The 25,764-nt window shown below is 31.4% G+C and overlaps 1 protein-coding gene across 1 annotated transcript in view; it reads left to right on the top strand.

The window, feature by feature from the left end:
• LOC132721124 (serine-rich adhesin for platelets-like) overlaps nt 1–25,225 on the top strand; it is a 78,502-nt gene extending 53,277 nt beyond the window's left edge. Inside the window, exons 21-47 of the mRNA XM_060705379.1 lie at nt 218–337; nt 938–1,066; nt 1,893–2,015; nt 3,028–3,144; nt 3,786–4,031; nt 4,416–4,544; nt 7,926–8,048; nt 8,824–8,970; nt 9,322–9,450; nt 9,961–10,065; nt 10,431–10,586; nt 11,367–11,489; nt 11,957–12,082; nt 12,737–12,868; nt 13,621–13,733; nt 14,883–14,947; nt 15,432–15,610; nt 16,165–16,251; nt 17,609–17,721; nt 18,270–18,328; nt 18,737–18,930; nt 19,220–19,321; nt 19,646–19,787; nt 20,347–20,543; nt 23,010–23,119; nt 23,763–23,813; nt 24,068–25,225. Of these exons, the coding sequence (XP_060561362.1) occupies nt 218–337; nt 938–1,066; nt 1,893–2,015; nt 3,028–3,144; nt 3,786–4,031; nt 4,416–4,544; nt 7,926–8,048; nt 8,824–8,970; nt 9,322–9,450; nt 9,961–10,065; nt 10,431–10,586; nt 11,367–11,489; nt 11,957–12,082; nt 12,737–12,868; nt 13,621–13,733; nt 14,883–14,947; nt 15,432–15,610; nt 16,165–16,251; nt 17,609–17,721; nt 18,270–18,328; nt 18,737–18,930; nt 19,220–19,321; nt 19,646–19,787; nt 20,347–20,543; nt 23,010–23,119; nt 23,763–23,813; nt 24,068–24,082 (3,332 nt within the window). The 3' untranslated portion in view covers nt 24,083–25,225. The remainder of the gene's footprint in view (nt 1–217; nt 338–937; nt 1,067–1,892; nt 2,016–3,027; nt 3,145–3,785; nt 4,032–4,415; nt 4,545–7,925; nt 8,049–8,823; nt 8,971–9,321; nt 9,451–9,960; nt 10,066–10,430; nt 10,587–11,366; nt 11,490–11,956; nt 12,083–12,736; nt 12,869–13,620; nt 13,734–14,882; nt 14,948–15,431; nt 15,611–16,164; nt 16,252–17,608; nt 17,722–18,269; nt 18,329–18,736; nt 18,931–19,219; nt 19,322–19,645; nt 19,788–20,346; nt 20,544–23,009; nt 23,120–23,762; nt 23,814–24,067) is intronic.
• Nucleotides 25,226–25,764: the final 539 nt, after the last annotated feature.

Below are 25,764 nucleotides of genomic sequence, written 5' to 3'. Positions count from 1 at the left end.
GATACTGTATTGTGATGTATCAATTATATCAGACCATCTCTACTACTTGGGTATCTGTTTACAGAATTGCATGTTATGTTGTCCTCTGCCAGTTATGCTTGAAAAATACCCTATTACATTTATGGTGTCAGGCTGACTTAAGAAATAAACAACAACAAAAAAGAATATATTTATAGAAATAATGATAAAATAGCTTCTTGTCTCTCTTATATTTCAGATATTGATGAATGTACACTAGATTCACCACCATGTGATCAGAAATGTGAAAATACAGAAGGGTCTTATATATGTTCCTGTAACTCCGGTTATAGGCTTACATCACAAAACAAGTGTCAAGGTAATGACTTAAGTTCTATTGCAGCATGCCCAGTGATGCACAATCCTGCATTTTTCACGCAGAATTCAATACAATGTGTATGCAAATTTTCCAAAGTCCATGCGTGCAAGTACGCACATTTATTGCTAATGAGAAATTAACAAAAATTGTCAAAAAAATGGTGGCACCAAACCGATAAGAAAATTAACATGATAATAAAGGGGCCTGTAAAAAGATCTAGCTATTGTACCTTTGATACTGAGTCAATGATATCAAACTCAGTCAATTTTGTCATTTTATGTTTCTTGCTATACCATCCCTAAAGTTTATATAGTGCATAGCTTGTTAAGTCTATTATACTTTTGTAGGACATACATTTAAGCATATTTCCAAGTTGGTTAGATGAAAAAATTTTAACCAATGTCTTAGAATAAACATGAAATTGGCTGCTGTTGCTTGTTAAGAGTGCATGAGGGGGTGAGAGTGAGTGAGGGAGGAGGCAGGGAAAGTGGGTAAAGCGAGGTCAGGTCAGGCCAAACGTGGTCAGTCAAATGAGTGGGGACATCAAAATAATGTATCCTATTGTTATAATGTTAAAGAAAAATAACGCTATGTTTACAGATATAAATGAATGTGCTATGAAAACCAGCCAGTGTCAACATATATGTGTCAACCAACTGGGCAGCTATAAATGTGAATGTCACAATAACTACACACTACAGAATGATGGAAAATCTTGTAAAATTGAAGGTTAGACATACACCATATTTGTTTAAAACTTATATACCTCATGATTCTTGCATTTGTAATTGTTATTACCACAAAAATGAAATTAATATATAACTGCTGTACATGATGATATGTACAAAAGACTCTTTCATTCTGTTTAGGTTTATTTGTGAAATTCTGCTCGTCTAGAATTACCCTTATTGTTAATTTTTTATATTGAAAAGATTCTGTAATGTAACTTAATTTAAAGAACTCACTATTAATTTCTTTTGGTACAATTGCATTAAAGATCAATTAGGAAGATTGATAATTGAATATCATGATGTTTGTTTTTTTCACTTTGATTAGTTTTTAAGGTGATTTTAAAGTCTTTTTTGGCCAAATCTTTTTGGTCAATCATCCTATCAGGCTTTCCTGTAATTACCAACTTCTGCACATGCAAAAGAGATTTTGTAATGTCAGTATGGGATTGGTTCCCCATATGGAATGGTTCTTCAACCCATACTGATCATTTGGATGGGGAGAACAAATGGGGTCACCCTCATTGTTGGGGCCTGAAAAAAAGAAAGAAAAAAAACCCCAACAACTTCTGCATAGGTGACCAACCACTTAATCTCACATGAATTTTAAATTAACATTCAGAAACAATGGACTATAAGACCTAATATCTGAGATAAACTGTCACAGAGTAATTTTTAGGCTTGCCGAGGATTAGACCAAGGACGCCTGAGATTACAAAAATATGATGCTCTCCCCTATAATTAAGCTAAGTAGGGGCTGAGAGATACCTTTATGATTTCATATGGAAATACTGTTAAATATATTCAGCATGTATGTTTTTTTTCAGAAACATTGAGACAACTATGTAAAGAGAAGGGCTGTGAGGATTGTGAAAGGGATGGAGATTCTGAAGTAAAATGTTTCTGTAGGATGGGTTATGTCCTAGCTAGTGATGGCCAAACTTGTCAAGGTAGGAATGTTCCTAATCAGAGCTTATCAGACTATTTATGCATATTTGTTTCAAACTAACTTTCAAACCAAATGTATGTATGTCTTTGCAATTTGTTGGATCAAAATTGATGATATACTGTTTGCTTATTCTGAATATGACAGACAACATTAACAATTATAGGCCTTAATCATTAAGTTAAAGTCTTAAAAGAAGTTTTTATACTGGGATATAAGATACCTGGATGAGTTCTAAATTTTGACACATTAAATGATAACTGACCTTTTTATGACCTTGATATTCAAGGTCAAATAGGTTTTATCCAAAATATGTTATCTTAATTAACAAATCTGGGACAGGGTCACGGTGTTATCATGAACACATCTTTGTTTTATGTGCAATAATGCAATTGCATGTTTTGGTTTAAGAAAGTTAATTTTAGAAAATAAATATACATGTACATAATTTATTCAATCTTAAATTAGGCAGAGAACGTAAAAATCAAATCAATCCCAAGTTATGTTATTACTTTATGTAACTTTGTCCAAATTAAAGTATGTTGCATTGGTTAAAATATCTTTGTCTTTTGAAATATAAAAAGGTTCAAGACAAGTCCATGACTGGTATAATATAATGCATGATATTGTTGGTATAAAAATGATGAAGTTATGAAAACTGGCTTTCTCTATTACTATTAAATAGACCATTAAAGCTGACACATTGAATTAAAAGTTAGAATTATAGCATATTGCTAATAGGTTTAATTACACACAAACCTAAGTTACTATAAATACATCCTGATTACAAATCTGTCAGGTAATTGGTTCTTTGGCTTGGTGATCTAGAAGGTAGTGGCAATTTGCTTGCTAGTCAGTGGTAATGAGTTTGAAATCAACACTGGATAGGTATCATCCAGATGTTCATGCATCATCATGTTATGAACTTAAAACTTTTAATAATATATAGTCTGGCTTAAAAAAATGTTTCAGTAGGTAGTTTTTTATATAAAGAAATATATTTTTCAACTTGACAGACATGGATGAATGTGAAACATCAACATGCTCTCAGAACTGTACAAATAGTGTTGGATCTTATAAATGCAGCTGTTTTGATGGATACCAATTGTCCAGTGATACACACAGTTGTATACGTAAGTCTTCCTATTCATTTAAGAATATCCTTTGCTATTATGACATGACGTCATTTGCGTTGTACAAATGTAGCAAAAAGACACGTTATATGTTAGCATTACATTCTAGGTGTTTCAATGAATAGGTGATTCTCTTTTACTACAAACAGTTTATATTTTGGATATGTGATAAGCAGAGTATTATATTTGTGTAAATTTGTTACTAAAAATATAATTAACTCATTGAATGAAGTAATATAAGGTGCATCTCTTTGAATAAAAAAATGTAGATCTAATGCTTGCCAACTCATTCCATAAATTCAGTAATAAACCTACACTCATTTAACATAGTCTTTTCACTATATACCTTCTGAAAAATTTATAAGAAAATCTGAGCTTATTTGATTATGAATTTAAAGTGAATACATATGTCCACATTTATTTAATTGAAAATGATCATATTTTTATAGAAAAAATAGTTATTAGTAATAAAAGGTGATATCTTATCAGATAATTATAGTATTAGCATGAAAATAGTATTGCAGTATTTTTGTTGTATTAGCATAAAGATAATAATGCTTTCTTTATTTACAAGATTGACATCAATTGATTTGAACAAACATGAAATAAATGGAAGGTATAATTGAGATGTTATATTTCAGCTTGTGAGAGTGGAAAATGGGGACCAGGATGTCAGAACAATTGTAACTGTGTCTATGCAACCAGATGTGACAAATCATTTGGCTGTGTTTGCCAGCCTGGCTGGACAGGGACACTTTGCGATGTGGATGTTAACGAGTGCGGGGTCAATGCATGCACTTTATTCCAGGACTGCTCTAACACTCCAGGCTCATACTCTTGTCAATGTAAAAATGGCTACACAGAAAATACCAACAAATCCTGCTCTAGTAAGTTGAGATTTTTATAGTTTCTTTTGCAATTACTATATAATTTTAATAAAGTAAAGATGTCAATGTGGCTTAAATTTTAATATTTGTTTATTGATGAAAACCTCATGCAGTGTAAATGTTTATCGATTGTGCAATGCATCCATTGTGTAACAAAAACTTCTTCATATTATGCACTAAAAAATCGAGGTATCAATTTGAAGAGGCCTGGTCTTTTTACTAGAGAATATTCAAAAACTCTTGATTTCTGAACTGAGAGACAACTGAAAGACCTTCAAAATTCTTTTTGTAAATTTTTTCTCTACTTTTCATGTTTATCAAGTAGTTTCAAAGTTAAGTTATAAAGCTTATTATGTCATTTAACAATCTAACAAATTTGTTCAGATATTGATGAGTGTTTGCCAGGGGGAGATAACACTTGTAATACGGAAACGGAAGAATGTATTGATGTCTCGCCTGGGTTTATTTGTAAGTGTCGCAGTGGTTATATCCAGAAAAACTCAGTTTGTGAAGGTAAGATTTTAAATATTTTTATTCTTAGCCCAACTTTTTGTCCAATGAGAATGCTTAGATTTTAAACTTCTGACTCCTTATGATTTTCTTTAAATTGTTCTTCAGCATATCTGTAACCATTTATTCAATTGTGGAGTCTATTTGGATGCATATCTGTTAAAGTAGGTGAACAACACACTTAGTTTGACACTGATATGGAAAAACGTTTTTAAAAACTTTTTCTCAGTTCAGTCGATCCTGATAATGATCCTCCATTCAGCTTTTAAAATTGATTTATTTGTACTAATTAGTGTCTATTTATTCCATGTATGCTTCTGAATACAAATATTAAGGAGACAATTATGTTTGCCATTTATTTGTTCTTCCCTTTTATTCTTCCATATAAAACACTTACATAAACTTACTGTTATAAGTAGTATATTTAGACTGATACCGTTGTTTGAAATTATTATATTGGTTCCTTGCATTGACCATAACCCTTTGGGGATTGTAGGGTCAAAAATTGTCTAGTAAAGCGGGTTTTACACTTTTACTTTTTCTCATAGATCTTTTTATATATGGACTGATATCTTGCATAATTATGTGGTGGCTTTTTATCCCCCGCCGATAGATCGGGGGATATTGTTTTGGTGTTGTCCGTCCGTCCGGATGTCCTTCCGTTCATCTGTCTGTCCATCCATCCGTCCGTCCGAATTTTGTTTCCGGACTAGTTCTCTGCAACTACTGGCTGGAATTCAACGAAACTTTATTAGAATCATCGATATTAAGAGGAGATGCGTAGATCGTCAGCTTGTTTCGGTCAGACCCTTTAACTCAGAGTTATGGCCCTTGATTAGTTATGCAGTATGCATATAGAGTAAAAATCGTTTCCGCGCTACTTCTCTGCTACTACTGGCTGGAATCCAACTAAACTTTATGGGAACCTTCAATACCAAGAGGAGATGCGCATATCTTCGCCTTCTTCCGGTCAGACACTTTAACTCAGAGTTATGGCCCTTGATTAGTTATGCAGTATGCATATAGAGTAAAAATCGTTTCCGTGCTACTTCTCTGTAACTACTGGCTGGAATTCAACGAAACTTTATGGGAACCTTCAATACCAAGAGGAGATGTGCATATACGAGGGATGATCAAAAATAAACTGTTCTGTGACTGGCAATTGAAGAATTTTCATCCTATCACTTATTGTTATATATCACACTTAATCGGAAAACAATACCTGTAAACTGATACTATATCTAACCTGATAACGCAAAAAGCTTGTCCGTAACAGCGAATTCAAAAACCATGGTAACACACACCCGGCGCAGTGCGTAAATTCGCCCTGACATCAGGCGCTTTATGCTGCGTGTATTTTACAATATGGTACATTTAGATTTCAGAATACGCCAAAACGTCATGTACCATATCTTTGACGTTGTCAGTAAAAATGACTTCATTTAAACCATATTTATATTTACAATCACAATTCAAACGTCTCAAGTTAATGAAATACTTGCATTAAAACTATGTCGTCGGAATGTCTCGAAAATTGATCAATAGGAAAAATTTGTCAAATGTAAGACGAGAAACTGTTTAAAACGTAGAAAAAGATTATGGCTATCAAGGGAAAAGTTCCAGAAAGCCACATCATATTTTTTGATTAGCTTAAAGGATTAAGAAAGGATAATAGAGAAATAGAAAACAAGTAAGGGAGAGACAGAAAAAAGACATTTTCAAAGACGTTGGTGACGTCAATTGCCAAGACGTTGAAAAATGACAGTCGATTGACTGCGGACATTGTCAACGATGTTCGACAGTAACTACGGGATGGTGCAGTCAACTCTGAGGATTTTAAAATGATAATGTTAATGCAGCTATTACATGTATTGTATTCTTGGTTTACAATTGTATCAATTATTTTCTTATTTTACGCAGTTTGAGTCTTATTGAGAAATCGTGTCAACAATTTAACAGTCACTGTTCAAATTGGCTATGCGTTTTATTTATTTTAAAATAATGACAATTTTGATCATATTTGTATTATTCTGTTATTTTTTCGTATGTATGATACATTATAATTCAGCAACATTATTGTACATTATTTGTAATACATAATATAGTTACTTGCATGTGCGATTTTATCAATTTACAATTTGCAATTTTGATCAAGTTACAGAAGGAAATAACGGAAGTTCGCGTCATTACAGGAGCTCTTTATCACCATTCACTCTATTACAATACAATATGATACCCACTTGTACAGAAATATATACAGGCAGTGTATCGGCCGCATCAATAACATAACTGTACCACATATTTGCCTACTCCGTGAATGAGTAAAAATCTGCTCTGTTAAGGACAATACACTTGTGACGTCGTTAACGTCACTTTTAAAGTTATACCGTGCGCCGCATTGCTTTACATGTGCATGCCATTAACAGCAATAACAACTTTTTTCTTTGTTAATATTTCTTGTTGGCATTTTTGTATCATTTAGGGGATAGATTCCGATTTATTTTCCGTGTATTGTTATGTAAATTCATTTAACAGGTTAAGAATCGTTTACAAAGTCCGGTTAATTTTTTATCATCCCTTGTAGTCGCCTTGTTTCGGTCAGACACTTTAACACAGAGTTTTAATCCTTGATTAGTTATGCAGTTTGCATATAGAACAATATTCGTTTCCGCGCAACTTCTCTGCAACTACTGGCTTGAATTAAATGAAACTTTATGGGAACATTCATATCATAGCCTTGTTCCAGTCAGACACTTTAACTCAGAGTTATGCCCCTTGATTAGTTATGCAGTATGCATTTAGAACAATATTCGTTTCTGCGCTACTTCTCTGCAACTACTGGCTGGAATTCAACAAAAGTTTATGGGAATCATCAATATCAAGAGGAGATGCACATATAGTTGGCTTGTTCTGGTCAATTGTTGAAGTTGTTCAGACCAGACCCTTCATTACAGAGTTGTGGTCCTTGATTAGTTATGTAGTATGCATATAGAGCAATATTGCTATTTCTTGCAACTGCTGTATTGATTTCAACAAAACTTTATGGCAACCATAGATACACAAAGGCAATTTACATCTCATTGGCATGTCCAGATATTACTATTATTATGGCTCTGTAATGCCCTGAATATTTATCAAGTACAAAGAATATTACTGTTTATGCCATGATAAATATATAAATAAAGCCTTATGTCTTCAGTTGTTGTGTTAGTAATAACCAGTACCCGGCGAGGGATATAAATTCAACAAAGGTGTTTAACTTTAAAATTTGATTTATGTCCTCTCCTATTGGCTAGAACGGCAAAATTCTAATTTGAGCTTTTTATGATTTCACTATGGTAACAAGTGACTGTACTTCAGATATTTTTCTATTTCTTGTTTCAGACATAGATGAGTGTATTGTAAAGCATGATTGTGAACAAATATGTATCAATGTAAATGGTTCATACAACTGTAGATGTCATGTAGGCTACTTGTTGAAAGATGACAGGAGGACTTGTGAGAAATGTAAGTAAATTCCAAACATGTGCTTGTATTATAAAATTAAAATTATAGTAATGCTTCTGAAATATATTCATGAAGCTGTGCATTTTAGCTTGTTACAAACATGACTAGTGTTTTTCGCTGTCTATACAATAGCAGTTTCTTTTAACAGAACTTGTGTCGCTATTACATTACTGTTCCTTTCTTTACTTGGCCTCATATCATCATAATTTGCAGAGTTATCGCCCCTGAAATGGCAAAAATAGGCATATTTTACCAAGTCTGTATTTAAAAGTTTCACTGTTTATACCAAACTTGCACAGTATTTGTACATGTATTACCAGTATATAACTATCTCTTCCTTGAAAATGCTTAATCATATTTGGCAGAGTTATGGTCCTTGAAAGGGCCAAAACTGGTGAAATTGACCATGTATGTATGATAGAAACATTTTGTTTTCTTTTTTTTATATGTTTGAATCAAACTTGTACAGTACATGTATTACAAGTTGATGTTGCTTCTTTAATTGAAAGGGTCTGATCAAGTCATGCATAATGGCCCTTTAAAAGGTCTAATAGAGGGATATTTTTGGATTTCAACTGTATTTTATGCCCTAGCTTAGAGGGAGAAGGTTTACCTGAATTTTATACATTTAATAATCTATTTTCTTCACATAAGTCATAAGTATCCCAAATAAATGGCTGATAGTTAACTATAATAATTACCTATTACATGTATTACTGTGCCTGATAATTGATATAAATTTGAGTTTATTATGGATTTATTATAAACATTCCAGCCAAAGATCCATGTGCTGGAAGTAGAAACAATGTAACATACGACACCTGTGTAAGTCAAGGTGCTTACGGTTGCCGTAGTAATAGTACTGATGGTGAATGCTTCTGTCAAAATGGATTCAAACTTTCATCTAGTGGAAGATGTGAAAGTAAGTTTGCGAAACATTCTTTTTTGTAATACCTTTCAATAGTTCTGCAAACATGTTCAGTAAATCACTTTCAGTTATAGACAGTTTTTATTGTATTATTAAGTGTTAACATATCTAGAAGAAGTGTAGCCTTTTGATTCATTAAAGTTATCACACAGTTAGGTTTTATTTTTCTGGTCATGCATTGTGCTGCCCTTTAAATTAAGATCTAAACAATTTTGTACACACAATCAATAAATAATTATCATTATCACTGATAGTTGTATAGACTTAACAGTGTTGGTGTAAATTTAAACAGAATTGAAAGTTAATTTAAATACGTTTTATTTCTAATGTATCTTAATTGTACAGGTATCAATGAATGTGAGCCTAACAATGGTATGGGTAGCTGCAGTGATAATTGTACAGATCTGGACATTAGCTACTCTTGTTCTTGTACAGAGGGGAGACAACTCCTCAATGATGGTCTAAATTGTCAAGGTATGAATATAATTTTGAATTAGATGCTTTATAATGTTGCCATGCTAAACATCACAAATAATCATATGATCAGAAACATGTTGATAGTAATGTTTTAAACTTTAGTTTAGGTTTACATTCTATTTATGTTAAAAGAGTAGCTGCTTTGAAAATTATATTTGATTTCAATTGGATGCTTTTTATTATGGTAACTTTTATTATGTTTCTAACTTTTGTCTAGGATTGCGTACAATCTATAGAAAGGAAATATTTTGAAAATGAAATTGAATCTCAAATGTTTGATTCATACTTAGAGTATACTATGTAATTATACCAATTAAACAATAACTTCCAAAAAAAACCTTATCAGCCAGTGGAAATTTTTGCTTGAAAGAGTTATTACCCCTGAATGTTAATTTTGCTTTTGATTTTCTTTACACCAGATTTTTATTATTGCCATTCAGGAAATGTTCATTAGTGTAAAATTGGTAGCTACATATGCAATAACATCATTTTTTTCTTTCCTTATAGCATGTAATGAAACTTCAACATGGGGAAGTAACTGTGAAAATAAATGTACATGTGGTCCCGGGTCTCTGTACTGTGACAGTGTTACAGGATGTAGATGTATGGAAGGTAAAATCAGCATCATTTTTGTTTAATACTTACAATAATGATTAAAGGGGACCTTTATCATATAGATCTCCTTAGAATGATTCAGTAATTGTGTGTTCTTCTGTTATTTTATATTTCATACTTTTATATTTTAGACATTTGAATGAATCATAATCATTTTTGGTTAAAAATGATTATTGTTTTGGGGTTACTATAAGAAGGCGATTTAAATTTCTTAAAATTTACTATTTATCATTATTTAATCTGTAAGCACAGAAAGACACTTGGTGTACATGATTGTAATTGTATACATTTAGAGATTTTATAAATATAATTACATACATTTATTTAAGGCACCATTTCATTTGATTTTCTATTTTTGCAAGGATGGACTGGTACTCGCTGTGGACTGAACATCAATGAATGTGAAAGTGGGGTTACGGTCTGTGCAAATAATGAGCGATGTACTGATACACCTGGATCCTTTATCTGTGTCTGTGAAGCTGGGTACAAGCACAGTACTGTTGATAACCAATGTATTGGTAAGTTACATTTGATTTTACTTACCTACAAAATAGTCATTATACTTAAAGCACTCAGTGTAGGGAAAGCATCAGGGCCTGATAATATTAAATACAGAATTCGAAAGGAACTATCAGGAGATCTTGGTGTACATCTCTGTCATATTTGAAATAAATCAGTTAGAACTTCCAATGTCCCTTCACAATGGAAGTTTGCTAATATCTGTGCATATTCTACAAAAAAGGTCACCCAAGAGTCATTTCTACGTAACTATAGACCTTTATTATAGACCTTCATCAGAACAGTTAGTAACTCTTTTTGTTCCCCCAAAAAACAAATCTAGACTCATTTTCCATATAGCTAAACCATTTATAGCTTCTTTTGCTATTTGGTAATTTAAGAATGGTTAAAATGATTAAGTATTTCATACGGCAGTTAAAGTTTCTCTTTGTTTATGACTAAAGTGCAATCTTTATGACAAAAATTATTTAACATTCATCATTTAATAATTCCTGTGATAAGCCTTTAGTATGTTTTAAATCTGTTATTAAACCATTACTTAATACATGTTTGTCTCTTTTTAAAGAATTTCTTCTTGGGGTACAATCTGCCTTCTTATTCTTGCTTCTTAATGATTAAGTACGAAGAATTTGGTTTTCGTCAGATATTTTGGCTGCTGCATAAGTAGTCTTGCTTCTTTGATAAATGCAGCTCATTTTAGACTAATATGCTGCCAGAACTATAATTATTATAAAATTACCAAAATGAAACAAAATATTTGTGTATTTTTTTCCTCCCAGATATTGATGAATGTGTAGAACAGCCTGAATGTAGTCAGCGATGTGTCAACTCACCAGGATCATATACATGTGCTTGTCTGATTGGTTTTGAATTTGCACCTGGATCTGCATCACAGTGTATCAGTATGTATACATTTACATGTAAAGATATTAAGTTATATTTCCTGACTCATTTCTTATTTCTACTACTACTACTACTACTACTACTACTACTACTACTACTACTGATTTGACAGTTTTGGGTCAAATTGTCACAGTGAGAATTATTGTTCTGGAAAAAACAGAGTGAGCAAATGGTCTGAAATTTTGGACACAAGTTATTGGTCTAGACCTACACCAAATGGAATAATAATCTCAAAAATTATTTCTAGCCCCATCATTTAAAAAGCCTAAGTGGAGTTCCTTTAAATTGTACAAAGCTTCATTAAGATTGGTCCCTTAATAAAAGCTTATTTCTTATATAACCGTATAAACAAAGTATAAGTGCTACAATTTTGATCATATACATCTAATTGATGAGCTTCAACCTTGTCAATATTGTCATAAATTCAACAGATCTTATTCGTATAATTTTTGTTTATAATTAACAGATATAGATGAATGTCAACTGAATTCCAATGACTGTGAGCAGGGATGTGTTGACAGTATTGGAAGCTACACGTGCTTCTGTAATGATGGATTTAAACTTGCAGATGACCAAAAAAGCTGTATTAAAGGTATGACAGCAATTAGTTTGTTTTGCTTTTGTTAATAGTATGTAAATGAATCATAAGTTAAAAAAATACAGTGGACTGTTAGAACTAAAACAACAGAAAACTGTCATTATGCACTTGAGAGGAGTAATGAAGCAAAAATAAGAAGAACAAAAACAATAGTTAGTAAAAAGAAAGGAAAACAATGCTATAATGAAGCAAAAGAAAGTAGCAAGAAAGAAAAAAGCTGTAAAAACAGTAGTGAGCAATAATAAAGTACATATTAAAGTGGTAAGAAATTAATAAAGAAAACAAAACTTAAGTAGGTAGAAAAGGTAGTAAGTAGTGAAATAACAAATCAAAGTAGCAATTAAGCAGTAATAAGTAACAAAACAATATGAAGTACTAAAAGTTAATGTAAAAGCACTAAAGACAACAGTAGCAATAGGAAACAATAGTAAGCAGTAAGAATTATTAGAGTTAGTAAGCAATAAAAAGCAATAGAAAATAGTTAGAAAGAATGATTTATGGTAATGAAAATAAAGTAACATTTAAAAAAAGATAATATACATGTATATCAAGAATAGAAACTATTAAAATCATTTCTCAGTTAGTTTTTTTCCAAAACCCTTTTGATAAATGATGAAAGTTAACCAGTAATGACTATGTATGTTACAGATAATGCTACAGATCCTTGTTTAACCTACAACACAAATTGCCAGTATGGTTGCTATGTGACCAACAATAATCCCACATGTTACTGTGCCCATGATTATAAACTAAATCCAGTGGATAAATCTTCTTGTATAGGTATAACACTTTTCATGTTTAATTAGTACTCTTAGTGTGACTTTTATAAATGGTTGTTTACATAGGAAAAAGTGCAGTAAACCTTATAAATATATAGAGGATATTGACTGTGTGTAGAGGTGCAGTTTTGAATTTATTGAATGAGTTTAATAAAATTAGATGATGCTGATGAGCATTATACAGTTTTCATTGAGTCAGGATAGCGACACAGGTATGTGATAAACTAAAATAGATTTTCAATATCCATCTGCATACCATCATAGGTCTTCTCATGTCCCCCTCTTAGCCCAATAAGAAGCATAACAGTCTTGTAATCAAGCTGAATGGGGTTGCCAGTCTGATCCTTAGACAAGGCCATATTTCTCTATGACAACTTATCTCGGATATTGACTTAAATGGTCATTTATTTCTGACTTATGTGTCAGAATCATATTGGAGTAATAGGTTTTTTTAATTTAAGCCAGGAAAGCTGGTTATATGGACTGACTCATGAAATACAATGTATGACCAAAAAATTGTTAAAATTGGTGTTAAAACTAACCAAACAAACAAACAAAAAGTATAACTTATAATCATCCATGCTTAGACAGAAAATACTGGTATAAAATATTGTAACCCTGATTCATTCATCATAAGCATCCCTTTGAATGTTATTTTTATCTAGGATAGAAAATGTGGCAAGACTTGTTTGATCTTGAGAAAGTCTTGTGTTAGTGATAAAACTGATATAATATGTTTTATTTTTTTCACAGCTTTAAACAACAAACTATGGGTAAATTTAACACCAGACCTAGAGTATTTCTCAGCTTATACCAGACCATCATCTCAAGATTACAAGAATATAGTCAGTGATCTCAGAAAATCAGTAAGTATGCTTGCTTTTTAATTGCTATTCCTTTTTGGTTTTATATTCTGTTACAGATTTATTTTTAGGAAAAGAAATATATCATTTCACAGTAACTAATAACTAGACATATTTTGCCCGCCAGTTTAGCTCAAAAAGAGAAGATTGGATTTGGAATCCAGATGTTGCTGGTTCGATTTTCAGGCAAGGAAAAAGTCTTTGACTATTGATCTCTGACACTATTTGTCTCTCAAAGCTGATTCAGGAATATTGCAGGATTAGTAGTCAGTCATAATAGCAGAGAAATTTATAATTACTCGTAAGTTAACTAGGAAAGTTTGTTTAATGAATTAACCCATTACGCGATATACACGCCTTTTAACGCCTTTTTCACCCCGCCCCCTTTTGTTGTCACTAATGGTGAAAAAATGCCTTATTTAGGCCCCCAACACTTGTTTTTGTTTGAGAAATGTTGTTAAAAAAAGTGACCACTTTTTTGGCGCGGCCCCCAACCAAAAGATACATCAGGGGGTTGACAGAAGGGGGATGTGCCAAGAAAATTTTGGACTTGTGAGAGGTTATAAATGACCCCAGATTGATCATAAGGTAACATGTAACCAACACTGAAAAGCATTTGACTCTATCTCAATCCATTGAGAAGTTGCAGCACTTTGAAATCAATTTTGATGGAAAAAATCAACGCAAAATAGTGATTTTTGGCAATTTTGAGATGTCCCCTCGTTGCCATGGTAACAGAAAATTTAAGCCTTAGCATGTTGTTTCAAGGGCAATGGTCCAGTCAACATTTGTGCCAAGTTTGATTAGTGTTGAAGCAGTTTTAATAGTATTATAGCAATTTGAACTTGTAACGGGAGTCTTTTCAATGAAAACAGCCATTTTTCACAAAATGCTCATGAAGTAATTGGTTAACTGCCATGATATGACAAAAATTGTGTTAAAATAAGTGGAAAAAAAGAGCAAATAAACAAGACATATTTTGCATTGATTCAATATTTAATTTTTTAAGCTTGAAAAAAAATGCTTTTATGTTGAATCATTGAATAAGATTTTGCTATTTGATCATACATTAATGAATATAATAAGGAAAAATATGTTTGGTACATTAAAATGTATAGTGATCTATTTCGTATAATACCTTTATTTTTTTAGCTTTTGGCACTTTACCAGTCAGCAAATTTGACCAATGTAAAAGATGTCCGAATCGAAAGTATTTCGTAAGTTTACTTTTATAACATTATCTTATATCATTGTGTTTGATAGAATTTTCTTTATCTAAATAAAATAGACAGGTTATATTTATGACAGTTACAATTCGGTCTGCTTTCCTCTGTAGGTAGAGCATGAGATTTATGTCCCACTGGTAACAAGTTTCATCCTCAGAAAAAGCCAAATTACTCTTTGACAGATGATCTTTGACCCTAATTGTTATTTGTCTCTGACACCTCAGATTCAAAATCCAGAAACATGTTGAAATTATGAGTAGTCATTTAATTGTGGAGAAGGAATTATTAAATAAATACAGTGAATGAGAAATACAATGAACATTTTAAAAACAACTCACGGAGCACAATAATTATTTTATTGCAATTTCAAAGAGCTGTGTGAATAGACAAAGTCTCAAAACATTAAGAAGAATTCTCACATTTCTTTAATTCTGCAAGGACAGAAACACATATTGAGTATTCTTTTGTATTAAAGGTCTAATTTCGAGGTTAAACATGTAGTGTTTTTTGATGTGAAAAATATTACATTGGTTATGGAGATTGAGTTTGCTCAGGTATTAAAGAATCTACGAGAAAGCAATTTTACAGTGGGCCAGGTGAAAACAAAAATCCAGAAAGAACCAACTATAGCTTCCTCGGCGAAAGGATCACCATGTAAGTTTCATTTACATATGAATATGTCATTAAAGCCTGTTACATGTTTATCATCAACATCATATTGAATAAGATATATTGTATCAATAGGAAACTGTCAAATTATTGCCCTTTTATGTAATTGTCTGATAGATTATGCCAAGTATTTCTGTGTGAAGACATCATAGCAGCCTTTAACTTTCAAATATTGAGAACAGCTATATGTAAAATCATAGGAGCTGTAGTGGTTGAATAAATTGCAATTTGCTTAATATGTATGAAATTGAAAATGGTAATACTAATTCATGAGTAATAAGAAATGACAAAATGAGTCTGTTTATTTTAATATGTAATAGGACATAATTAAACATTTTTCAATAGAATTATTTTGTATATTGTATTCAACAGATAGGTTTAGTAACTTAAAAAATTAGGGTTAAGTTATTTCTTATGTGAAATAATAATGCCTCATGTCTTAAATAAGTCCTAATATGTTACTTTATACATGTGTTTGGATATTGAAGAATTTAGCTACCATTTCACATATATGACATTATTATGTGATATAATTTCAGCCTATGTGACCTGTATGCTGTGTAGTCCAACAGTTTGTATATTAACTAATGAGAAAGAAGATACTTATTCCTGTGAAATACAACCAGGTAAGACTGCACACCAACATTTTTCACTTATTTATTAATTAATTATTTACTAGAAAGTGCATCTAAACACAAGATTATCTGATTTGTATGAGGGGGTGACTATATCAGAATGCCAAGTGTTTTGATGTTCTTCCTTTTTCATAGTATTTGTGTACCATAGGCAAATAATAAAAACACATTCCCTGTCGTCACAATATTAAACCCCAGTAAAAAGTGACCAATATATGAGCATCTGAATATGACTTTTCTATCGTTATATCCTTCCAAGTAAACCCCAGAAAAAAAGAGCCAATCAATGAGCATGCACTAAACAGATAGTGAGTGTGGGTAACTAATATCAGCACTCCAGTTAACGCACTGTGCATGTATTACATACCATTTAATTCTGACACTTTTTCAATAGTAAAGTCTCCAAACTGAGATATAATTATCAATTATGCCTGCTCAGCCAAATAGGGAGTGCATCATATTGTAATCCACTGGTGTTGCTGGTTTGATCCTCATGTGAGGGAAAATTTCTCTGTTGATCTATGACATAGAGTCTGTTGGTCATTTATCTGTCACCAATGATTTACAATTTATGTTGGATTTGTAGTTGGTCACTTGCAAAGAAATTGGTACACAATGTTATAGCTGTGCAGTTATACAGGAAAGCTGATTAGGTTGACAGACCGCTGAAATATGACCAAAAACTGCCGGTGTAAAAACCAGACAAACAAACTTTTGTTGCATTGTGTCACAATGTTTCAAGATCTTTATCTGTTACATATTTGCTTCTTTAATTAATAAAGCTAATAGCTTTATTTGTTTATAGATGTTTGCGAAATAAATCATGTTTATTCAATGTTAGATCATAATGGCATCTAGTACATTATTTAGATTTGAAAATGATAAAAAAAGTTATAGATTGCGATTGTATAAATGAAATGATTTGTTTGAATGCTGACATGTGATTACAATGTAACACATTGGCCTAGTTATTTAATATATGAATCGATGGTCCCGAAGGTTCAAACTCCATCATGTTGAGCTAGAAATCATGGGATAAGCAGTAAGTCACTTGCATAGAAATGGATAATTACTGGTTAGTTAATCAGATGAATTTACTGCCAAGATATGACTAAAAATATGTTAAAATGATCATAAAAGACAACAACAGAAAAACAAACTAACACAATTGATAATGCTTATGTTGCTTGTTTTGTTTGGAAATAACATAAGACCTGAACTGTATTCTGTTTAAAATAGATATTTAATTTTAGTTGGTATCATTTTGCGTTTTCAATTACCACAGATGTTGGAAAATTTATTCACATGCAATTTTAATTTTGTATCATTTGCCTCTTAATTATGACAGATGTTGGAAAATTTATTCCTATTGAACTTGAAGTGAGGAAGGTGTTTGATAGTATTATGCAAGATAAATTGTCACCTAGGTTTGCTCAACTTTCTCGTGCAGTCACAATGTCTGTAAGTATAATGAAACATATCTGTTATTTACAATATTTTAACATGTACAAAGTAACAAGCTGTATATATTTTATGTCATGGATTTGTATGTCTCATGTTCTGATATTACTTTTAATTTTAAAACTGTACACTTCAAAGATTGCGATTCCTTTTGTCATGCTCTCATTTTAAAAGCTTGTTTTGGTTTATTTTGTGATTGACTTAGTACCTTTAAGGTAAAATTGTAAGGAAATTTACCATAGTTTATTTTTTATGTTGTTTATTCATTTTATTTATTAAGTAAAAGATTCAGACTGACCGATCAATTAAAATAAAATGATGTGTTCTATATACAGATTCTGTTCAATCTATTAAGTTTATTTGATCTTCTTTATTTCTATTCAAGATATATCAGTAATTAACTGAATATATGTTTATAAGGATAACAAAAACAAAATGATTCCCAGAAGAACCTTTCTTTGTTTTGTTTCATTATATTTTAATTAAATTTAACAATGAATAAATATAAGGATATAGATTTGGCAAATTTTGAAGTTTTTATCTTTTAGTTAACCACTCTGTTCAGTACAGTACCTGGCTTTGCTGGAATAGGACCACTGACATTTAGGTAAGTATACTCATTTTATGTCAATGATAAAATGGGCTAAATACTGTTTGTTATGGAGAAAATTATTCTCCTTATTTCATACCAGTTTCATGTTCTATAAAGCACAGTCTCCATTTGCAACCATTCTTTTCTCAAAATGTTTTAAATGATCCAGCTAAATGGAAGCTCGTGTTAGTTACGTAAATAACTAAATAGGGCACTTGGGGGTGTATAGGAGCAATAATTGCTGACTTTAACTGCCCATAACCTATGTGTGCTACTCTTGGCTTACAAATGAACAAAGAGTCAAAACCTTACCTTGTCAGATAAAATAAAAAAATTGCCATGTGACTGAGTGACATGAACCCTAATGTAACAAAATGAAGAGAAACACAATGTCAATGTTTATATTATTTTTTCTATTTCTAGAAAGGGAAGTTTGAGTAATCAGGGAAGCACCTATATAGAAACTTCGGTGAGGTTCAACACAACATTTGGTAGTAACCAGATCTCAGAGGTTGCTCAAAGACTGGTAGACTTAGATGCAGACGGATGTTTACATATTGAGGATGATTGTGTTGATTTGGTGGGACAATCAGTTCTTGGGACCAGAAAGGAAATAGGTAAGTTTTTATGTTTTGTTCTTCTAAGTAAAGTAATGATAAAATATATAATATTAAAAATTTATCTCTCACAGCTTATTGAGATGTGATGTCGGAAAACAAGTTGGACATTTTTTGATAAATTGGTAAAACCACTGGTTATAGAAATCCTGGTAAGCCGGTTTGAAATAGACTGCCTCACCCATATATGACTTAAGATATGTAGTGATCAGTGTAAGAAGCGAACAAACAAACAAACCATTTTCATAACTAGCAAATGAAATAATGATATGAAATGATTATCTTTCAGCTGCATGTAAGGTTTGTTCAGGTAACGAAGACTGCGGAAAAAGTGAGGTTGACGGATTATTTAAATGTATACCAAAAGAAAATGTTGTCCCTTCGTCATCAGGTTAGTACTTACCTTGAAATATCTCCAATGTATTATCTGATTTATCATCTTGTGTCTATAATGATAAATGATATGTTAGCCATAGTGTTAATTCTGCTGTACCATTTTTATTTAAAGAGAAATCACAATGCTTATGTTAGGCTGTAAAGTTTCTAAATAAGCTATATATCTAAAGGAGATCATTGATAATTCATTAAGATGATTAAACAAATGTTTATTGTTTATGTTACTGAATAATATATAAAACAATTATAATATTAGTAGTTAATAAAGTTATAATTCTTTTTACTATGTTAAGTGATTGTTTTATTTTCTGTATTGCAGATAGTTCAGATTTAATTCTAGGACTAGGTATTGGTCTTCCACTGTTCCTAATTATCTTGTCTATATTGATTATAATATTTGTGTACTGTTTACGACGTAGAAGAGCAAACGATGGTGATTCTAGGGATTCATATACTGATGCGTATGTTGACATTTCTGTTATATTTTTGTATTCTGTCTTTGTGCTGTTATAAATGTAATTGTTGCAACAGGCTAAAGGTTTGTGTCATTTTTCAATATAATATTCTAATTATAATTTAAAAGATTTAAAATGTTTAACTACTTGAATATTGTTGGCCATATTTTAAGTTAATCAATTTCAATATAAGGTATATACTTTTATTATTGCTGCTTAAGCAATACTTGATATGAATATCTCATTCTTGTCCTTTTAAGGACTTATATAAAACATGACCCAGGGTCAACATTGATAACTAGTAAGTAATTAACAGCTTTTTACAATTCCCACATGATTCCTGAATCAACGGTGAGATACAAATTATGATCATTTTTACGCTGTCCAGCTATAATGAATTAGTTGTATATTTCAAAAGATTGACCATTACAATGGTGAACAGACAATAATTAATACTGATGAAAATACTTAGTTAGATATAAAAAAACAGACTTGGTCTTATTGTTTTTTTATAATTATGTCAAATAAGGTTAATATATCCCTTTCACTTGTAATCTGTACACAGGTATAATGTAAGACAAGCCTTTGGATCGTTGAGTTCAGCATTTAGTGGTAAACATAGTGATTTTAGTGAAACTGGTGGATTGTTTAACCGACAGTATCGTAAACACTGGGATAAACCACCTGAGACAGAAGAACCTTCCACTGTGATAAACTATTATAGAGATCCAGAAAGAAGAGATCCCTACACACAAATATATCGTATGTATAATACTTTGTTTTTCTATGACTTTAATCAACTTTATGGCAGGTTTTATTTTCCAAATGTGTCATCTTGCTATACATCATTCCAAATAGGCAGTTGGATAGATCATAGTTTACTATAATCATGAAAACGTTCAATGTTGTCTATAAACTTTATAGTAGAATGTACATAAGTGAATATTTCTTGAAATATCCTTCATATATAAAATATTTTAATCTGATGTCATTGAAGATATTAATTCTATTAAGAAATCAGCAAATTTTCTACATATAGCGCTAAGAGAACGAGATCAATTTGTGTCTATGTTAAAATAACTAGTAACTTTACTATTTCTGTGATAAATGCTGTCATTTTTGCTATACATATTTTTATTATGTCTTATGTATGTCTAATTTGTAGCATCCATAGATGTATATTTCTATTATAAATCTTTAAGTATGTATGGACGTTATAACTCTATACAAATTTGTCCTTTGTCATTTATTATTGACTAACAGTAAAATGACAATAAATGTGTAGTTGAATAGATTTTTATGCCCCCGCCATGAAATGGCCGGGGCATATAGTGTTACCCTGTTCCGTCATTCCGTCCTTCCGTCCTTCCGTCCTTCCATCCTTCCGTCCTTCCGTCCTTCCGTCCTTCCGTCATTCTGTCATTCCGTCATCATCAGTTTCCGTTCATTATCTTAAGAACGGTTGGGCACATTCAACTCAAATTTGACATATGGATATGTCATGAGAAAATACAGGTCAAGTTCGAATTTGGTCATGGTTCGATGATTTTTGGCAGAGTTATGCCCCTTTTACTTTGAAAATAATATGAAATTTCAGTTTCCGTTCATTATCTCAAGAACGGTTGGACACATTCAACTCAAACTTGACATATGGATATGTTATGAGAAAATACAGGTCAAGTTCGAATTTGGTTATGGTTCGATGATTTTTGGCAGAGTTATGCCCCTTTTACTTTGAAAATAATATGAAATTTTCAGTTTCCGTTCATTATCTCCCCAACGGTACAACACAATCAACTCAAACTTGACATATGGATATCTCATGAGAAAATACAGGTCAAGTTCGAATTTGGTCATGGTTCGATGATTTTTGGCAGAGTTATGTCCCTTTCACTTTGAAAATAATATTAAATTTTCAGTTTCCGTTCATTATCTCCCTCAAGGTACAACACATTCAACTCAAATGTGACATATTGATGCGTCAAAAGAATGCGCAGGTCAAGTTCAAATTTGGTCGTGGTTCGATGATTTTTGGCAGAGTTATGCCCCTTTTACTTTGAAAATAATATGAAATTTTCAGTTTCCGTTCATTATCTCCCTCAAGGTACAACACATTCAACTCAAACGTGACATATGGATGCGTCAAAAAAATGCGCATGTCAAGTTCAAATTTTGTCATGGTTCGATGGTTTTTGGCAGAGTTATGCCCCTTTCACTTTGAAAGTAATATGAAATTTTCAGTTTCCGTTTATTATCTCCCCAATGGTACAACACATTCAACTCAAATTTGACATATGGATATGTTTTTGGAATGCCCAGGTCAAGTTCAAATTTGGTCATGGTTCAATGATTTTTGGCAGAGTAATGCCCCTTTCACTTTGAAAATAATATGAAATTTACAGTTTCTGTTCATTATCTACCTAACAGTGTTACATATTCAATTTTAATTTGACATATGGATATGTCAAAGGAATGGGCAGGTCAAGTTCAAATTTTGTCATGGTTCGATGGTTTTTGGCAGAGTTATGCCCCTTTCACTTTGAAAATAATATGAAATTTTCAGTTTCCGTTTATTATCTCCCCAACAGTACAACACATTCAACTCAAATTTGACATATGGATATGTTTTTGGAATGCCCAGGCCAAGTTGGAATTTGGTCATGGTTCAATGATTTTTGGCAGAGTTATGCCCCTTTCACTTTGAAAATAATATGAAATTTTCAGTTTCCGTTTATTATCTCCCCAACAGTACAACACATTCAACTCAAATTTTACATATGGATATGTTTTTGGAATGCCCAGGCCAAGTTGGAATTTGGTCATGGTTCGATGATTTTTTAGCAGAGTTATGCCCCTTTCACTTTGAGAATAATATAGATACATCTTAGGAATAAGCAGTTTAAGTTTGAATTTGGTCATGGTTCAATGATTTTAGACAAACTTATCTTTCCTGAATGTTGGAAAAAATTTGAACTTTCAGTTTCAGCACTCATTCTTTTAGCCATTATTTTGGCTACAAATATGCAATATGCTTTTTCTAAAGGTTAAGACTGAATAATTTCAGTGCCTTGAACGTTGTATGGAAATGGTTTGTGTTAACATTGAAAAGTTTTAAGGGCTTTGAACTTAAAATGAAAAAAAAAAAATTAATGCACCATCTGAAATTTTGGCTGCATGCGGGGGCATCCGTGGCATGATGACACATTTCTAGTTTTTATTTTATTTCAGCTCCTTTAAACAGATCTTTCATACAGCCCAGTGCTCCACCAGAAGAACCACAAGTGCGGTCAGATTTCTCCTGGGATTTCCTTTATAATGCATTACAACCAAATGCAGATGTAAGTCATTTAGAATTGTTTCCCTTTAATATGCGTTTTTGGAATAATGTTCGCTGAATATGTGGAACGTTTTGGATTATCTTAGTAAGATATCGCTATTATATTGGTCCGCTCGTCCCAACACATGCAACTCGGTATACTGATCTTTTTCAGATGTGTATAAATTAATTCACACCGCCATAAGTAACATGCTTAAATATCTGGAAATTTTGTTAACATGATTACGTACATATATATAAATTACTTTTCCAAAAAACAGCTTTTTTTCTTTTCCTTACTTTTTATTACTTTAACATTGTAAATATGATTTTTTAATATGACGTACGAGCCCGAGTGGGTTAGGTCGTTGACTTTAAACAATATGCCCCTCACCCCTTTGGGTTCAAATCCCATAAGGTGCTTTGGATTCTTTCATACCTGTCTTTCTGGACGTCGGTGGTTCTAAACTGTTTGTGTGTGAAATTATGTACAAGGTGCACTTGAGGATTTCCTCCCTCAAAATAGCTGAAAAATTGCCATATGACCTCTTCTCTGTTGGTGCGAGTTAAACCCCAATCCAAAAAAAATATATTTTTGATTGATCTTAACAGTTTTCCCAATTCATTTCCTACTTTTAAATATTATGTCTTTTGTTTTTTTTTAGTTTCGAATACAGAGACCTCAAGTAAACACAAGACCTGCGGAAGTGTTCCAGGTATGAACATGCTTGAATAAATAAAATGATATTGAAAAACATAGTTAAAAGTCATGTTTTTTTATCAGAATAGAAAATCTGTATAATATATGTTGTACAGTGAGTGAGTGTACAGTAATTTATAACCAATATATCTTCCATTGAATTTATTTTAGTTAAACGAATGTCCTATATAAGGAATTTTTTTACAGACCAAAAAAAATCAGATATTTATTATACATATTTTAATCACTTGTATTGTTTTTAAATTTCAGGACTCTCAGGCATAAAGGAAATGGGGAGGCTTTTTCATGAATAGGTGTTCATTAAAGATTATTATGTGTTCATTATTGTGAAGTAGTGTAGAAAATATGACCAGTGCTGTTTGAGGAAATACATAAGAAATGTAGTACAAACATTAAGCCCGAATTCCTGAGATAAAGTTTAAAAACAATGAAAACACAATGGCTTTGAATAAAGTCAGCGTTAATCGAAAAGGACTACATATGTAAGGCTTAAGTCTTCAAACAAAGGAAAAAAATTAATGTTTTTGATAAACTTAGAGAAAGAAAAGGTAGTACTTATTACTAATCAAAATGGTATAATAATAATTGTAATATAAACAGTTTAAATCAACGCTGTAAAGTGATGGAAACCAGAATGATTAATAAAGACAAGATGAAATTAAGCTGAAGCAAAGCAATTGTCAGCAGGAGTTTGGAAAAGTGTAACAGTTGGTCTGAAAACGGCTTGAGGTTTCAAACAATGTTAGTATTGGAATGGCTCAGGTCATTTATGAGTTTATGTAGGATTCTGATGAAAACAAATATTAAACTTTTCATTTTAATATGAAAATAATAGACTGTTTAATTTCTGCCACCGAGCAAGAAAATGTAACATATGTAGACAGTGTGTTATTTTCATTCCATCAACATTAGTGTTCCATAAATTGATTGTCTTTTTTATTGTAAAGATTCCGTTATTGCTTTAGTACATCATAAAAAAGCTGAGACTGAAAGTTTGGTTGAGTTATGAATTATTTATATATCATAGAATATTTTCAAATTAACCTTGCAAAATAGAAATGTTGTTTTTTTATTATAAAACTGGTATCATATAATTATTAAAGGATAACATATTGTTAAGTAAAGTTTATAAGAATTTTTACCCTTTTTTGAGAACAGTTATTTATATTTGACATTTTATTTTATTATGTTGAATGGTTTGTTATTAAAATATGTACTGATAATATGCTATTTGACACTCAATCATAAGCTTAATATAAGAGTATGGCAATGTGTCAAACTCCTGTTCTGAAATTATTAATTCTTTTTAATGAGGTGATACCATATTCATAAATTATTTTCCATGAAATCTGAATCATACTTTACTATATGATAACATGTTGGTAATTCTAATAAAAAGTTCTATTTGATCAATTGTCATCATATAAGAAATTATTTTTAAACACTCTAAATTCTAGTTGATTTACTGTTAATATGATTGAAATTGTTAAGTTATACAGAAAAAGATTGTTTTTCTATTTGAATTATTTGAATAAACGCGTATGCCTTCCTTATGTTAATATTTGTGTTTTTGTTAAATTGTAATTATGTTGTAAAAATTATGTTATGTATTAACTTGAATGACATTTAATTTCTTTGAATAAATATAATTAAAATTGTACATATTATTTGTATTTCATAATCCTGACAGTTCCAAAATAGGTAAATGTTAATTAAGTTGTTTAGGCAAGATAGACCGAATATAATTTAATATAATTTGTCTGAAAGTATGTGAGACTTAATCGTACTGAATATTTTATAATAACTTATGAGATTTGTATTCACGTCGTGATATGATTATGTAGTTTTGCTCATATTACATTATTGTCCGTCTGGCCACCAATCTTTTCCGAGAAATGCATCACAATAGTTGACTCTATGTAAATCAAATATTACTATTGCTAACA

This window comes from Ruditapes philippinarum, unplaced genomic scaffold (genome assembly GCF_026571515.1).
Source record: "Ruditapes philippinarum isolate M1 unplaced genomic scaffold, ASM2657151v2 ctg1286_1_1_1_1, whole genome shotgun sequence".
Taxonomy (NCBI): domain Eukaryota; kingdom Metazoa; phylum Mollusca; class Bivalvia; order Venerida; family Veneridae; genus Ruditapes; species Ruditapes philippinarum.
Note: the sequence above shows the minus strand (reverse complement) of the source record. Positions and strands in the feature narration are given on the sequence as shown.